The 17,370-nt window shown below is 36.0% G+C and overlaps 1 protein-coding gene across 1 annotated transcript; it reads right to left on the reverse strand.

The window, feature by feature from the left end:
* Positions 1 to 11,576: 11,576 nt before the first annotated feature.
* Positions 11,577 to 15,025, reverse strand: LOC127452468 (apolipoprotein C-II-like). The gene is made up of 4 exons (XM_051717923.1): positions 14,946 to 15,025; positions 14,328 to 14,390; positions 13,427 to 13,583; positions 11,577 to 12,198 (listed from the first exon to the last, which is right to left on the reverse strand). The coding sequence occupies exons 2-4, from the start codon at positions 14,374 to 14,376 to the stop codon at positions 12,102 to 12,104; spliced, it is 303 nt and encodes a 100-aa protein (XP_051573883.1). The 5' UTR covers positions 14,377 to 14,390; positions 14,946 to 15,025; the 3' UTR covers positions 11,577 to 12,101.
* Positions 15,026 to 17,370: the final 2,345 nt, after the last annotated feature.

The following is a 17,370-nucleotide window of genomic DNA, read 5'->3' on the forward strand; positions in this document are numbered from 1 at the left end:
CACTCGTAACAGTTCTCAAGTCAACACAGTACACTGAAATTAGAATCGCCTCTTTCGGATGTGTCCGACATATGAGCCGCTATGGCAAGCAGTTTGAGCTTTTATTCATTCTCAGGATATGAATTGTTCATATCAACAATTAAATTTTCTCTAGTTAAAATTCTAATTCTTGATATCAAGAATGTGATTTTCACTAGTGGAAATGCCAATTGTTGATATCAATAATTACATTTCCACTAGTAAAAATGTGAATTCTTGATATAAAAAATGACATCATCACTCACAGAAATCACATTCTTGATATCAAACATGGAATTTCAACTAGTAAAAACCATAATTCTTGGTATCTGTAATTGAATTTTCACTAGTTGAATTTCACAAGGACCTCTGATACTGTTGCAAGCTGAATTGACTTTTATTCATTTGCAGGATATGAACTGTTGATATCAACAATTAAATTTTCACTAGTTAGAATGCTAATTCTTGACATCAAGAATGTAATTTTCACTAGTGGAAATGGCAATTGTTGATATCAGTAATTACATTTCCACTAGTAAAAACGTGAATTCTTGATATAAAAAATGACATCATCATTTGCAGAAATCACATTCTTGATATCAAAAATGGTATTTCAACTAGTAAAAACCATAAATTTTGATATCTGTAACTGAATTTTCACTAGTAAAATTTCACACCAATATGTCATTAACTCCTAATCAAAACACAATTATTGATATCAAAAAATATTTTCTTACTAGTTGAAATTCCAATTTTATATATCAACAATTCTTTTCTTACAAGTAAAAATAGAATTTTTGATAACAAGAATGTAATTTCTACAAGTGAAAATGCCAATTTTTGATATCAACAATTGAATTTCAACTAATAAAAATACTCATTTTTGATATCAGTAATTCATTTTTTACTAGTGACTATTTTAATTTCTGATATCTGTAATGTAATTGTTACTAGTAAGAATTGTTACTTTTTAGATATCATTAATTACACTCCAAATTATTGATATCTGAAATTCATTTCCAGATATCAGAAATACCAAATGTAACATGTTGAAATTCATATACTGATAACAAAAATGACCATTTTCACTAGTTGTAATTCAATTGTTGATATCAAGAATGAACATTTTACTAGTAACAATGCATTTATTGATATCAGGAAAGGGAGCTCTGCTAGTAAAAATTATTGCCTTTGCAACTAGTGAAAATAGAATTACTGATATCTTAAATGTGATATTAACAAGTGAAAATATTATTATCGATATCTAGAAATAAAATTTTAACAGATAAGAATAGCTATGGTAATGAGTTTATGAACATTAATGAGACCTGGTTTTCCCATGAATCCCCTTTTGGTGCCAGTAGTAGTAGGTTAAAAAATGGAGGGAGACGTTCCATGTGGGATTAACAGCTTTTTTTTATTTATTTATTTTATTTTATTTTACGTTTTTATTTTTATATTTAAGAAATGGAAAATGAGAATTAATTTCAATTTTTCTTTTTTGTTTACTGTTAAAAATAAAAGATAAAAACAATATTATATTGGCATATTTGGGCGCCACTGCAACACCTCTTTCATCTGATTGGCCAACCTGTGCCGTCTTCTGTACTGCCTTAATCCTTTTAGCCAGAATAACAGTTGGTACCTCTCTGCATATTTGGCTTAATTTTAATTAAATATTGTCCCGAACTACAACTCACTGCAAACTACACATGCCATATGCAGAATAATCTTGTTGCTGGGCACAAAGCTGGTGCTGTTGTGAGGTGTTGTCTCTAATGGTCGACTCGTAAGAGATCGCAAGCCACATCAAATGCTGACTAGGAGTTTATTCTCACATACAGCTCTGGAAAACATTAAGAGACCACTCCATATTTTTCTTAAATCAGCATCTCTACATGTATGGCAGCCATTCAATTCCAATGTCTGTTGAATTCCTGCTTGAATTTTTGCACCAGGAGTGGCATAAAGTCACCCAACAGCATTGTGAAAGACTGGTAGAGAGCATGCCAAGATGCATGAAAGCTGTGATTGAAAATCAGGTTTATTCCACCAAATATTGATTTTCTGAACTCTTCCTAAGTTAAAACATTAGTAATGTGTTGTTTAAAAATGAATATGAACATGTTATCTTTGCATTATTCAAGGTCTGAAAGCACTGCATCTTTTTTGTTATTTTGACCAGTTGTCATTTTCTGCTAGTAAATACTCTAAATGACAATATTTTTATTTGGAATTTGGTAGAAATATTGTCAGTACTTTATAGAATAAAACAAAAATGTTCATTTTATTCAAACACATACCTATAAATAGTGAATCCAGAGAAACTGATCATTTGGAGTGGTCTCTTAATTTTTCCCAGAGCTGTATATTTATACAGTATATATGCTAAAATATTTATCGAGTGTTGGTGAAAGTTATACCTGACAATTTGAAAAGCGCGTACATACATGACTTTTTCAGTGTACCTGATATATATATATGAGGTCTATCATTTTTAGTTAGATAGCCAAGGTAATTGTTAGTGCTATCAACAGGGCTAAGAGACTGAATTCTTATGTTTACTTAAATATGATGAAAATTCGAAGGAAATTCAAATTTTCAAGTCACCAGATGTTTAAATTGACGTTGTTTCCACAAGTGCACAAGATGGCACAACTAGAGAGATAAACCCGACAGCACTGTGTTATTATTGAAAAGAACATTCCTGAGCCTTGTTTCCAAAAAGCATCAGAAGCCTAATGTAGGTCGTAGAATCCATTTTATGATTCATCCGAGTTTTGCGGCCTGTTTCCCAAAAACATCGTAACTTAAGTAGTACTTGAAAATGCTTGTAGATTTACCAGTGCTCTGGAATAATCATGCGCTGCTAAGAGCATTGTAAGCACATAGACTTTTCACACATAGACGCGAAATGACACCTCATACAATTTAAATGCCTATAGCTACACTTTATGCTTAAACTTTAATATCAGGATACCTAGGTTTTATTTATTTTTATTTTAACAGACAAGTCTAATAATAATAATAATAATAATAATAATAGCGAAGACCCCCAGAGATGCGCAGTCGGGTCAGTGCTTTCCTTCCTGCAGGAGAGGCTGGAGGTGTATGTGGCCGCCATAGCGGCACACCACGATGCAGTGGATGGTAAGTCCTTAGGGAAGCACGACCTGATTATTAGGTTCCTGAGAGGCGCCCGGAGGCTGAATCCTCCTAGGCCACACCTCTTTCCCTCATGGGATCTCTCCGTCGTCCTTCTTGGCCTTCAAGAGCCCCGTTTGAGCCACTAGAGTCAGTCGAGCTGAAAGCCCTCTCTTTGAAGATGGCCCTCCTGATTGCGCTCACCTCCATCAAGAGGGTTGGGGACCTGCAGGTGTTCTGTGTCAGCGATACCTGGTTCTCCAGGTTCGATCCGGTAGACTCTTACATGGGCCTGAGACCCCGGCCGGGCTGTGTGCCCAAGGTTCCCATGACCCCCTTCAAGGATCAGGTGGTGAGCCTGCAAGCGCTGCCCCGGGAGAGGCTTGCCCACTGGATCGTGGATGCCATCGCTCTGGCATACCAAACCCAGGCTGTGCCCACCCCTTTGGGAATACGAGCACACTCTACAAGGAGTCTGGCATCCTCGTGGGCACTGGCCAATGGCGCCTCTCTAGCAGACATCTGCAGAGCAGCGAGTTGGGCAACACCCAATACCTTTGCGAGATTTTACAATCTCCGGGTTGAGTCGGTTTTGTCCCGTGTTTTGTCAGGTACGAACAGGTAAGTTTGGTAATACGGAACAGTTGGCCGGGTGTATCGCTTGCTTATAGCGCCTTTCCCCTCTATGAGGTGAAGACCTGTGCTTCTCCCATGAGAGTTCACGAACCGTGAAACCTGGATGTCCTTCCTCCCTAGCCCTGTGGATTGCGAATTCGGCGGAGGAATTCTAATTCCTCCGGGTTTTCGGGTACTAATATGCCCTGTACTGGGATAGGTGCTCCACAGGTGCTGGTTACTCCGGTAACCCCCTGTGATGTATTTTCCGTGGTACGGTCTTCTTGTTGGCAGACCCGCATCTCCCTTGGGCAGAGCCCTCTCTGCCCCCAGCCACTGTGTTTGTAGAGCTCCTCCCCTTCCAGGCAGGACCCACCACCACGCCTCTTCCATGTGCGGCTGGTGAGCCCACGTGACGTATTGCCACATGTTACCTCCCCTCCGTGCAGGATGTGGTCTCCGCGGGGTCTTTTCCCCCTGAAAGAATAGGAAAGGAAAAGAACATCTTCCCCGGTGCGTGTAATAGCGTTAGATGGCCCCAGCCGAATCTAATACTCTGTGGAGAGAAAAGGGTGTGGCTGGCATGGCCTGCTCCCACACTAGTTACGTCGCTTCCCCCTCTCTGGGATGTGGGGAACTACATGACATCTTGTGGGGCGTTGGGGGAGGTGCGTGCGGACTGATTCACCTGCTATTACGCACGCAGCAGCTTGCTTGCACCTGCATCGGCAGTTCACGTAACATGGTCCAGCTGGTGTGGCGTTTTTCTATAGGGACCACTAGTGTCACTACATTGACACAAAGTCGGGTGAGTGACAGGAGGGGAACGTCTCGGTTACTGTTGTAACCTCCATTCCCTGATGGAGGGAACAAGACGCTGTGTCCCTCTTGCCACAACGCTGTACTATCCGCTGAAATGGCCGGGACCTTGTCTCGTATGTCCGGGGGAGTGGCATGCAAATTCCACTCGCCAATTCTCATTGGCCTTTTCTCAAAGATTAGAGGTGTTTGGGGCTCCCAAGGGCGACCCCTAGTGTCACTACTTCGACACAACGTCTCGTTCCCTCCATCAGGGAACGGAGGTTACAATAGTAACCGAGACGTTAATGTTAATTTGAACATTTACTAATATATTTTTAAAATTAGAAGTTGTAAATCTTAACATTAGTTCATAAAATTTAAATGATCAAAGAACAATGTTTTATCCATTACAGATTAATAAATGCTGTTAAAAAAATCTTTGTTAATTCATGAAATCTACAGTATTAACATGTTAATACATGGAACCTTATTGAAAAGTGTTGAAAAGGCTACCATTAAATGTTTTAGATAGTAATCAAATCAAAATCAATGTAAAAACAGCACATTTTAAATCTAAAAAAGCAAATAAAATGATGCCCCAAACGGTAGATGATGCTAATCTACTAACACCGCATCGGGCCTGGCGCTGCGGTCGTGAAACTGCTGCTGCTCTGCGGCTCTGCAGATAAACATATCTCGATACACATTACAAAATCATACGATCTTATTAAATATAAAAATAATATACACCTTGTGGTGTTGCTATAAAAAATAAAAGTGTGGTTTATAAACGACAGAGAAAACAGATCGTGGGGATGAATTAGCAGTTCTCTTTCCCCTTGCGTATCCCCTGCGAGGTTCCATACCTTTCTTTTTTGAATATTCATAAGATACGTAAGGAACTTGTATGCACTCCTCATTACTATGTACATTTCCAAAAAGGAATTTATAATATTTGAATTACCATCTTAACTAGTAAAAATTACATTTCAACTTGTAACAATTCCTTTTTTACATGTAAGAATTCAGTTACCGATTTCAAGAATGATGTTTTTTACTAGTTGAAATTCCATTTCTGATATCAAGAATGTATTTCCGCAAGTGATGACATCGTTGTTGATATCAAGAACTCACGTTTTTACTAGTGGCAATGTAATTACTGATATAAAAAATTGGAATTTCCACTAGTAGAAATTACATTCCTGATATCAAGAATTAGTATTTTAACTAGTGAAAATGTAATTGTTGATATTAACAATTCATATCCTACATGTGATTAAAAGTTAAAAGGGAGCCAAAACTATGCAAAGGTAATTACAGAGATCAACAATTCAATTTTCACTAGTTAAAATTCTAATTCTTGATATCAAGAATGTACTACTTACTAGTTAAAATATAATTTTTGATATCAACAATTACATTGTTACTAGTAAAAAATATAAATTCCTGATATCTAGAAATTAATTTTCCCTTGTTAAAATGCTAATTCTGGATGTGTAAATGTATTTCAACATGTTACAATTGGTATTTCTGATATCTGGAAATGGATTTCAGATATCAATAATTTGGAGTGTAATTAATTATATCTAAAAAAAAATTATATCTATGACTTTCTTACTAGTAAAATTACATTACAGATATCAGAAATTAAAATTGTCACTAGTGAAAACTGAATATCTGATATAAAAAATGAGCATTTTTACTAGTTGGAATTCGATTGTTGATATAACAAATTGGCGTTTCCATTAGTAGAAATTGCATTCTTGATATCAAAAATGTTAATTTTTACTAGTAAGAAATTAATTGTTGATATGTGAAATTGGTTATTTTTAATATATATACTGTATATATATATATATATATATCAATAATTGTGTTTTGAATAGGAGTGAATGACATATCGGTGTGAAACGTTACTAGTGAAAATTAAATTATAGAAAAAAAATATGGTTTTTACTTGTTGAAATTCCATTTTTGATATCAAGAATGTGATTTCTGCGAGTGATGACGTCATTTTTTAATATCAAGAATTCATGTTTTTACTAGTGGAAATGTAATGATTGATATCAACAATTGACATTTCCACTAGTGAAAATTACATTCTTGAGATCAAGAATTAGAATTGTAACTAGTGAAAATTAAATTGTTGATATCAATAATTCATATCCTGCAATTGAATAAAAGTAAATTCAGCTTGCCATAGAGCTACTGACATTGAGCATGTATGGGATTAAGGGGCAAAATGTCTGTTTCTGGTGTATTTTGCTGAACAGTAGAAAGTATAACAAATAAAACATTCTGGAAATATGTTTATGACTTGATTGTATTACCGTTTTATCAACGTATGAAGATGATCCCGTTGCAACAGTTCTCGAGTCAACAGTACACTGATATGGGGACAGCACAGCTCTTGAGTCAACAGTACATCTCACAGAAGTTCACGAGTCACCAGTATACTGATCCCACTCAACAACTTGCGACAACTTTTGGGTCAGTTTCCGTGTAAAATCCAGGGCCAATTTCTCTTCCCAGTCCACCCCTGCTTCTGGAGCACAAGGTTTGGTGAAGAAAACAAAGGGTCAAACAGACAGGCGTAGTTACAACCTCCGCTAATGCACCGGAATGGATCTGTAGATGGATACCCTTTGCCTGTGTTTCATGTGGGTCAACTTGATGAAATCACTGTTCTCAGTGTTGGGTGTAATGCATTACTAAGTAATTAATTACTGTAATTAAATAACTTTTTCATTGAAAAAAATTAAGTAAGGGAGTACTCTTAATTTTTCAGTAATTTAATTACAATTTCCTCTGATGTAACTGCATTAAATACTGTATAGACTATAGAACAATTCTATATAAATCAATAGTGAATTTAAAATAGATATTTAAGGTCTAATGTTAAAATATATGATTTCTAATTTAACGCTGCCCCCTTAAATTCTTTGGCCAGTTCATTAATAATTTATTTGATTTTATATGATTTATTTGAAAGAATTAAAAGAACAGTTTCATGTCTATCCTTGTGTTTTTCATCTGGTCGAGCTTAATAAGGTTTTTAGAAAGTAATTAGTAATAAATAATGCAATTACTTTTCAGACAGAGTAATTAGTACAGTAATCTAACTACACTGTAGAAGATGTAATTAGTAGTTAGTAATGAATTACTTTTTTAGAGTAACTAACCCAACACTGACTGTCCTGCAAGAGATGTGTGTAGTTGAAAATGGCAAGTGGAGAAAACAAGCCGCTGATAGAGAAGCCCCCTGTGTTTCTCCTTTCTGGGAACATTTTCATTTTCTGCAGTCAATTACAATAGCGATGGTCAAAAAACTTTTACAAAACAGGCACTGTTTGCAGACATCGCTTGGCACAAGTACTGGCAATATATGTCAATAATGCGCGTGAGGGTTTAAAACTCGCACGCAAGTTCTTCTTGTTTCCTCATGTGGCTGTAATCTAGCGCAAGCGCCAATAATGCATTGTGATTAATGGCATTAAAATGCCATTATGTAATACATTGATACATGATTAATCATTATGCCGACATCATCCAGGGAAAGAGCCGCAGGTGAGCCGAAACTGCATACACTCCCTTCCATTTTTAAGCAGGCACTCAGTGCTAATTCGGACAGACATGAAACAATAACTAAAGCGCTTGGGGTGTTCATGTGGGTTTTCCACGTATAATTAAAATACTTCAGCAAAATTTTCACAACATTCCTTGTCGTATTCATTTTAATAAAATATAAAATAAAATAAATAAACAAATAAATAAATGGCAACGTAATCTCAATGGCTGAATTGCTGTCAATCATCTCCTCTAGAAACATCATCTGTGCTGTAGTCTGTCAGGAATTGACAGTGCAAGCATTACAAACAGGCAAAGCAAATGATAGTTTTTAGTTATTTTATTTATTTTTTGAAAAGATGATTGGCAAACAGAATTAGTCAAATTAGTAGGCTACTGGACATTGTCATGATGTGCAAAAAAACAGAAGATCTCCCCTCAAAGGCAGAGAAAATGATGAGGAACAAATGTAATTTAACAAACTTAACCTTGGAACCTTATGCCTTAGACATATTCAGACTCACTGTGAGATTTGACCCTTCATTAAAAACAGACTCCAAAATGCCACCCGAGTCCCAAAATACAGAAGGGTTCTGTTAGCGTTTTTATTTTATTTTTTTATTTTTTTATGGAATGGTATGGAAAAATATTCCCAATCCCTGAAACGTGTCAATGAAAGAAGTATCCTAAAATTAAAGTTGAGCTGCATGAATCTCCATTCACTCCCAATCAATGCCTGTGACTCATAAGCATGCAACAGCTTTGTCATTAAAACACACTGATAAACTGTTAGACTGTTAAGTGATAACATTTTGTTCTAATTAACCAACACAACCTCATATAACAACATATTTTGTCATTTATTCCATGATGTTGTACAAACTCAGATTCAGTCTGTATCTGTGTGAGCCCATGAGGACATACCGTATGAGTCTATTAAATAAGTTTCAGGATAGGCTAGTCATAACTACTTGATTACATTTATTTTGTTGTAATAATTATATTGTGTCAGTTGAATAAGTTTGACATTAAAATAGTTGACCCAAAAATTAAAATGTTGTCATCATTTACTCACCCCCACACTGTTCCAGCAAAGCATAATGTTATAAACTTACAGTCAATATTTAACAAATGATAATTTAAAATATTTGCTAGATTTACGCTGTTAAATAAGGCGGAAACGCATCATCACAGTCTGTGAAAAAAGTCTAATAGACCAGCTTCACCTCTAAACACACTCTGGTTCAATAAACGAAAATCTGTGATTTATAAAGTCTTTTAATTATTATAATGAACTTTTTAAAACATTGAAACCCCTGGCTGTCTGTTTGAAACTAGCTTTTGCTTGTGTTATTTTTGTAAATTTGCTTGATTTATTATTCTAAAAAAGGAGTTGAAATAAAAGAAATACACAGTGGCATTTTATGTATTTCATAATTTAACATGTAGGCTACTGTATATTTGTTTTTTGTTTTTGTTTTTTGGCAATTCTTTTTTTTTTTTTAGGAAACAAATATTGAAACATGAAGCTGCATTTCTTCATAAAATAAAAAAAGTTTTAAAGCATTTCGTTTCGGTTTGCATTCTGAAATTAGTTAATAATAAGTAAACAATAGTAAACATTTCTGATAAGGTGCAGGTGATGTTCATTAGTGTCAGACTTTGGGTTATGTCAGCGGCTCCTTTGGCATGGATAGATGACGCTGAAGTGCGTTCCGAATCATTGATATTTTTGAGCCCTACATCATTCAACCCTCCGATGCTCTCACTCTGGAGGGTAAACCCTATGAAGGGATTAGGGCATAGGGATGAGCCCTTCGGAATGAAAAGCACCCAGCCGAGCAAAATGATTAACAGGTACAAAGCGTCAATGTCCGCTCTCCGCGGACACATTTTTGTTTGCTGTTTACAGTGGCGATTCTGGCTTACATGGTGCCCTAGGCCAGACCCGACGTGGCGCCCCCTAATATCAACAACAACAACATGAGAAACAGATCAATATTTAAGTCCTTTTTATACTCTAAATCTCCACTTACACTTTCAGACGTGGAAGTGAAACTAAACAGACATCAAATGTGACTTTCAGATGTGAAAGTGGAGATTTAGAGTAAAAAGGGACTTAAATATTGATCTGTTTTTCACCCACATCTATCATGTCGCTTCTGAAGACATAGATTTAACCACTGGAGTCTTATGGATTAATTTTATGCTGCCTTTATGTGCTTTATGTGCGTAGTTCTGGCCAGCATTCACTTGCATTTTATGGACCTAGAGAGCTGACATATTCTTCTAAAAATATTCATTTGTATTCTGCTAAAGAAAGAAAGCCATGTTTCTGGAATGGCTTCTGGAGTGTGAGTAAATGATGAGAGAATTTTCATTTTTGGGTAAACTATCCCTTTAAATAACAATAACATTGAATATAGAAATTAAGTAAATATATATATATTGTATATTAATACATTTGTGTGTGTGTATGTATGTATATAATGTATATACACATATACATGTATAATATTATATATACAGTATTTACAAAATACTGTTGATCATGATTACCTTATGTTTGTTCAGAATGTAAGAAAACATAATGAACATTCATAATCTTAACCATATAGAGCCTTTAAGGCTGAATAGCCTGTCAGGAACAACTCAGGACACCTTTCCCCCATTACGATCTTGCGAGTGCTCTGCGGGGGCCGGGGGGGGCTCAATTTGGGGCACCTTTCTCACATCGCAGTCTTCCTGGGGCGGGGTGGCATGAGTTGGGGCACCTTTCTCCCATCGCGAGCCAGGGGCGATGTGGCACAGTTCAGGGCACTTTTTCCCCATCGAGATCTTGCAAGCTCTGTGGGGGGGCAGCCGATCAGGTACCCTGTCATGCCGCCCCAGAGAGCGTTGCCATCCATGGCTGCTGCCTATATCGCCTATGACAGGATCCGCTACTGGCTGTTTACAAAGTCTACAGCTGTCACAGAGATCGGTGAGATATCTCAGGGCACTTATTTCATTAATATCTTAGGAACATTTTATGCATGAAAAAATCACTTACAGCACCTTTAATGCACTGCAGGACTATATGCATGGGCGTAGAATACGTGGGGGACATGTCCCCCTCACTTTCAATAAAACCAAAGTTTGTCCCCTGCACTTTTTCACAGGGCAAATGTGTTTACACTGTGTCTTTCAAACAGCAAATGTATAAATGTATAAATGCAAAAGTTAAAATTCACTGGTCAATCATGTAATTAATTCAATAAAAAAAAAAATATTGATTGAGAGCCTTAAAAATATACCTTATATATTTATGTTCATCTTGCGCTAATCGTTCTGTCCCCTCATTTTTTAAATGATTGCTACACCCCTGACTATATGTACCTGCGAAATTGTGAAATAATTCATGTAAGGGTACACAAGTAAAGAAAACTTGATTTTATACAAATGTGGATTTTTATTGCAAGGTGTTAATGATCGTGGACACAGAACCACTAAAAGTTGACAATCTAAGAATATCTTCATCTTTCATCTTTAGAAATCAACTACAGTGAAACAGTCAATATTTCAGTCAAATTCTAGTTTAACCTTGATGCACAATAGGGGACGCCAGATAGATAACAGTTAGCAGCGTAGGGTCTCCAGTCTTCAGCCAAAAACAGTTTGAGGTTCAACTGGTTTATACCTGATTTTACTTTGGATTTTCTCCCCAGAACTTCATATCATACACGTCCACTTTGTTTGGCAGGGTGCAGTTTGTGCTTTGGCAGTATATTGCTGTAAAGTTGACAGGGCAGAGGTCTCAGACCATTGAGAGATAGATTCAACAGTCAGGTTTTCATTCAGACTGCGCTGTCTTCTTGCAGGGTTCATGAAATTGTGGTTCCAGCGTGGTGACAGACTCAGGACCAGAAAGAGATGGAGAGAGTTCTAGTGAGGTATGCTACTATGTGAGTTGGGCCTTAGGAGCTATCTTGGGAGTAGAAAATGTGGTAGAGCTGGTCATTGAAGATGCCTGCATAGGTGCTAACAGCACTGATTGTTTCATCATACAGATTCCTTGAGGAGGGGAAAATGATTTGTCAGAGCAAAAAAGATGACAATGAGTTTTGTTCTCCTATGCTACCAAATGTTCTATATACTGAGCAAACTTCAGGTTGTCATGAACATACAAGTCTTTGTGCAAGGTTTGTGCCCATTGCCCTACTGGAAAAAGAAGCTAAAACCAACTTAAGCTGGTTGTTTGGTCTCCCAGCCAGGTCAGGCTGATCAGTTTGCTTGTTTCAGAGAGGTTTCTCTGCAAAGATGTTAGCCAATCATAATAGTGGGCATGTATATTGAAGTCTTAAATGGACAGTTCACCCAAAAATGTAAATTCTCTCATCATTTACTCCCCTTTATGCCATCCCAGGTGTGTATGACTTTATTTCTTCAGCAGAACACAAACAAAGATTTTTAGAACAATATATCAGCTCAGCAGGTCCATACATTGCAAGTGAATGGTGGTCAGACCTTTGTAGCTTCAAAATTCCATAAAGGAAACATAAAAGTAATGCTAGTAATATGACTCCAGTGTTTAAATCCATATCTTCAGAAGCAATATAACAGGTGTGGGTGAGAAACAGAACAATATTTAAGTCCTTTTTTACTCTAAATCTCCACTTTATCTTTCACTTTCAATTGTGAAAGTGAAACTAAACAAGCACCACATGTGACTTTCAGATGTAAAAATGAAGGTGAAAGTGGAGATTTAGAGTGAAAAAAATGACTTTCATTTTGATCTGTTTCTCACCAAGCCTATTGTTTCCGAAGATATGGATTTAACCAATGAATTACTTTTCTGTTTCCTTTAATTGATTTTTGGAGCTATAAAGGTCTAATCACCATTCACTTTCATTGTGAGGACCTACAAAGCTGAAATATTCTTCTAAAAATCTTTCTTTGTGTTCAACTGGAGAAAGAAAGTCATACACATCTGGGATGGCATGAGGGTGAGGAAATGATGAGAAAATTTTGTGGTGAACTACCCCTTTAAAGGGAAAAGCACAAAAAACTAAATGTTTCAGATAGAGGGTCAGAGACAGGGTGAAAAAAAAAGTAATATATTACTACATTATGAGTAAACCATTATAAACCAACTCATGGTAAATGATAATAATAAAAAAAAAATGCATGACATGACCCCTTTAAATCAGGTAAGACCAGCAAACCATCTTATTCAGGTTTAAGTTTTTTTTTCTCAGCAAGGTTAAGCAATGGTCAAGGGAATTTGAAAATTTTGACTTACTTTGCTTTCTCTTCCAGTTTATAGTCCTTGATGGTCTCTACATAACCACTGGCAGTGTCAATACTCTTGTCATAATAGGACTTCAGGGTGTCCATCACAGTGGCAATGGTTCCCTTTTCCTCCTCAGCCTGTCTGGGCATACGGAAGCTCTCCGCTTCTGCAGGGGGCAATAGTAAGTTCAGTGCTCAGGTCATGCAGTCAGATTGAAACATTGGTAAATAATGGGCCCTTTTCACATTTTCGGCCCATTGTACAAAGGAGCCACAGTTTGTTCCTGGCAGGCAGCCCTAATCCCGTCCCACCCTAATCCTAACCTTATGGAGCCTGTAAAGTTGAGTAGCCCGCCAGGAACAATGTATGGTACCTTTCTTCCATCATGACATTTTTGGGTTTGGAACGCGGAAGTAAAATATTGACCCTTTGATCCAACGGCAAAAGGAAGAGAAAAAAAAACACAAAGTTTCTCGACTTTCTAAAAAAAAAAAAAAAAAAAAAATAGAGAGCGGTAGATTACGACAGTCTTTTTCAATAAAGTTTTTCAATGAAGCTGTTTACTGTGGATATTTAAGACCTACAGAAATTATAGTATGATTTTTCTGCAAAAGTGCTTTGATATAATGTGTATTTTGAAAATTGCTATTTAAATAAAAATGACTTGACTTGAGGAGAAAGATGCCAAATTTACTGTCACTACCTCAGCAGCTGTATTTGAAACTCCATCACTGTAGTGTTAACTTATTTTTTAATGAATTACATGATGTTATAAATGTACACTAAATAATGATCAAAAATTAAAATATAAAAATGTTTGCAGGATTTACATTGCTAAATAAGGTGGTGACACATCATTATGTGAAAAGGCTCAATAATAGACCAGTTGAGTGCATGCATGCATACATACCCAGAGCAAGGACAGCAATGAGCACTGTGATAGCCAGTAGCTTGTTCATAGTGACAGGCAGATCTGATGGAATTAGTAAAACAGTAATCAGATGGGTGCACAGTAGCGAGAATATAAATGTGAACACAAGGGGCAGTAATTTATTCCTTGTGACAATCTGAACTCCAGTGCACACTAGTTATTTCATCCGTTCAATAGCCAAATAAATGCTCTAATGTTACATGATGGATTTTACTTGGTTAGAAAGCATCTGCCTATTGCATAAATGAAAATAAAACTAGTCACACCAGTACACTAAGTACACTAGAAGGCTCCATTACATATGTCATGTTTGAGCCTACTTGGAGAATGCTCAAGTCATATGAAGATAATATATCTGTATGCTATCTTCATATTATATCTGCAATGATATTAAAACTTGCATATGGTAAATGTTGCAATAACTTTAAAGTCCTCCATTCAGACTTATTCCATGTGCATTTTAGGAATTCAGCAGGTTGATGGAGTCCTCCATAGCTGCTAAGCAATCAAGCATAATAAATCTGTCCTATTACCTAAACATTTTTATAATGCATTTTCACACTTAAATACAAGTAGGGAAAATATGGCTGTACTCACAGTTTCTCCTCAGCAGAAATTGTGTCAGACTGCTTAGCAGCAAAAAATCTTATATATGGGTGCAGAGGTGTTTACCTGATAACCCAAGGGCCAAAGTGCAACCCTCTCAGATAATTGTGTGAGCGTGTCTGTATTTGACTGGGGGTAGGTTGCAAGATAACAAAGACGAAAAAGAGGTTACCTGTTAAACATATATGACTCTTCACAAAAAGAGGCAAAGAGATCGATCACCTTTGAACTAGCAGACTCACTGGCTATTGCTGGGTTTGATCAACAGTTTTTCATTCAAGACTAAGGGGAGTTTGTTTCTGTGCTTGCTAATGTGATAATACACTGTGATAATGTCTTTTGTAATCTGCACCCTATCCACCACCTCTAGACAGATAAATGCAGGCAGTCCCTTGTTTTGTGCAATTGAACTTCCACACGTTTCCAAATAAAGTCCTAAGTCTGTTTCACCATAGACACGTCAGCTTGTTTACTTCAGATTATTTGTGCACCAGTGTGTTACTGGAAAATTCTGGATTTAATACAAGTTAAACTCAATCAACAGCATTTGTGGCATAATGGTGATTACCACTGAAATTTTTTTTTATTCATCCCTCATTTTCTTAAAAAAAAAAAAAAAAAAACGAGAGAGAGAATAGAAGTAAAAATCGAGGTTACAGTAAAGGCACTTATAATGGAAGTAAATAGGGCCATATTTTGGAGGGTTTCAAAGCAGAAATTTGAAGGTTATAATCTTATGAAAGCACTTCCATTATTCTTCTATTAAAACTTGTGAATTATTTGAGCTGTAAAGGTGTTTACATTGTCATTTTTGCAGGATGACTGGGTTTATGGCGTTACGTTGTCATGTCATGGCAAGTTGTACAACTGGATATAACTTTACACAGAAAAGGTTAGTCAGTGATTTTATCACACTAAAATGATTTTAACACGCATCTTGTGGCTATACTTAAACAGTGAGCATTTCCACGTTTATGAATTGTCCCCATTCAATTACAGTACATTGTAAGTGCCTCACTACCCAGATTTTTGCTCTTTTTTTTTTTTTTTCTTTTTTTTTTTTGAAGGAGGGGCAATTTGAAAGTAATTAACATTATGCCACGTGTGTGTGTGTGTGTGTGTGTGTGTGTGTGTGTGTGTGTGTGTGAGTGTGTGAGAGAGAGAGAGAGAGAGAGAGAGCAAGAAATGTAAATACTTTGTGTAGTTCAACCAGTCTGAGAAGTAACTTCTTAACATTCACTCATATGAAACTCAGCATAGGTTCATACAGTATATACATTTTTGATAGGTTAGCTCAGTGGTTCTAAACCTTTTTGACTACAAGGCCCCTCATTTTACAAGAAAACATTCAAAGCCCTTTTTCAAACATTTTATAAAGAGAAGCTAGAAGTGTCAGTAAAAAACATTTTGTGAGTCCAGAAGTTTCAAGAACTGTGTGTTTTTAATAAAACCAACAGGTGTTGAGGGGATGAATTAAAGTAATATGATATCAGTTTACATGTTGTAAATCTTGATTTTTTAATAAAAATATAATTGTTCATCATTAGTTCATAGTGCATTAACTAATGTTAACAAATACAACTTTTGATTTTTAAAATGAATTAGTATGTTGAAATTAACATTAACTAAGTTTACTAAATGCTTTAAAAGTATTGTTCATTGTTAGTTCATGGTAACTAATGCTGTTAACTAATGTTAAAAAATTATAGTAAAGTGTTACCGTATTATTCCCACACTTGAACAATTACAGCTCTGGCCACCGGGGGCAACCACCTGCCCCGAATCTGCGCTAGATAAAAATCTGTTACTGGGATTGTTTGTTTATTTTTATTTGTTTCTTCTTTTAGGAACTCCACAGTTCATTGTTGGTGATTATGCTGAAGAGTGCAATGTCTGTCCTTTGGTTCTGTAATAGACAAACTCACTAAATGATGTTGTTGAAATTGATCAATGAAATTTTGATATCTTAATTTTTTTTTATGTCAAAGACTTTTGTGCTTGTTTACTCTTTGTTTTGTTTTTTGTTGTTTTTTTGTTTGTTTTTTTGTTGTTGTTTTTTTTATGTTGTTTTTTTTTTTTTTTCAGTACACATTCAACATAAATTTAAGCATTCTCAAAGACTTTGGAGAGTTTGCTTAATCCAGAGGTTTTTATTTAGAATGAGTCTTGTTGTTTCCTTATGATTCTCACAAAATCACATAATTCTCATACTCTATTAATACTGGATTGGATGTTATTCTTTTCTGCACTGAACAGAACAGTATCAAATACACAGATACAGTATATACATGCAAAAAAACGGTACTGACACAATAGCTGTGCTGGATACACAGCCATATATCAAGCAAGTTTCATATATAGATTTTGACTGAAGTAATGACAATGCATGAAGTAATGTATGTTTACATATAAAACA

Source organism: Myxocyprinus asiaticus, chromosome 15 (assembly GCF_019703515.2).
Source record: "Myxocyprinus asiaticus isolate MX2 ecotype Aquarium Trade chromosome 15, UBuf_Myxa_2, whole genome shotgun sequence".
NCBI classification, from domain to species: domain Eukaryota; kingdom Metazoa; phylum Chordata; class Actinopteri; order Cypriniformes; family Catostomidae; genus Myxocyprinus; species Myxocyprinus asiaticus.

Bases quoted from the DNA above. Each gene is read 5' to 3' on its own strand.
- LOC127452468 (XM_051717923.1), bottom strand. From the start codon at position 14,376: ATGAACAAGCTACTGGCTATCACAGTGCTCATTGCTGTCCTTGCTCTG. The intron at 13,584-14,327 runs GTATGTATGCAT...TGCCCCCTGCAG, and splicing joins CATTGCTGTCCTTGCTCTGG to AAGCGGAGAGCTTCCGTATG. The intron at 12,199-13,426 runs GTAAGTCAAAAT...CCCCTCCTCAAG, and splicing joins AAACTGGAAGAGAAAGCAAA to GAATCTGTATGATGAAACAA.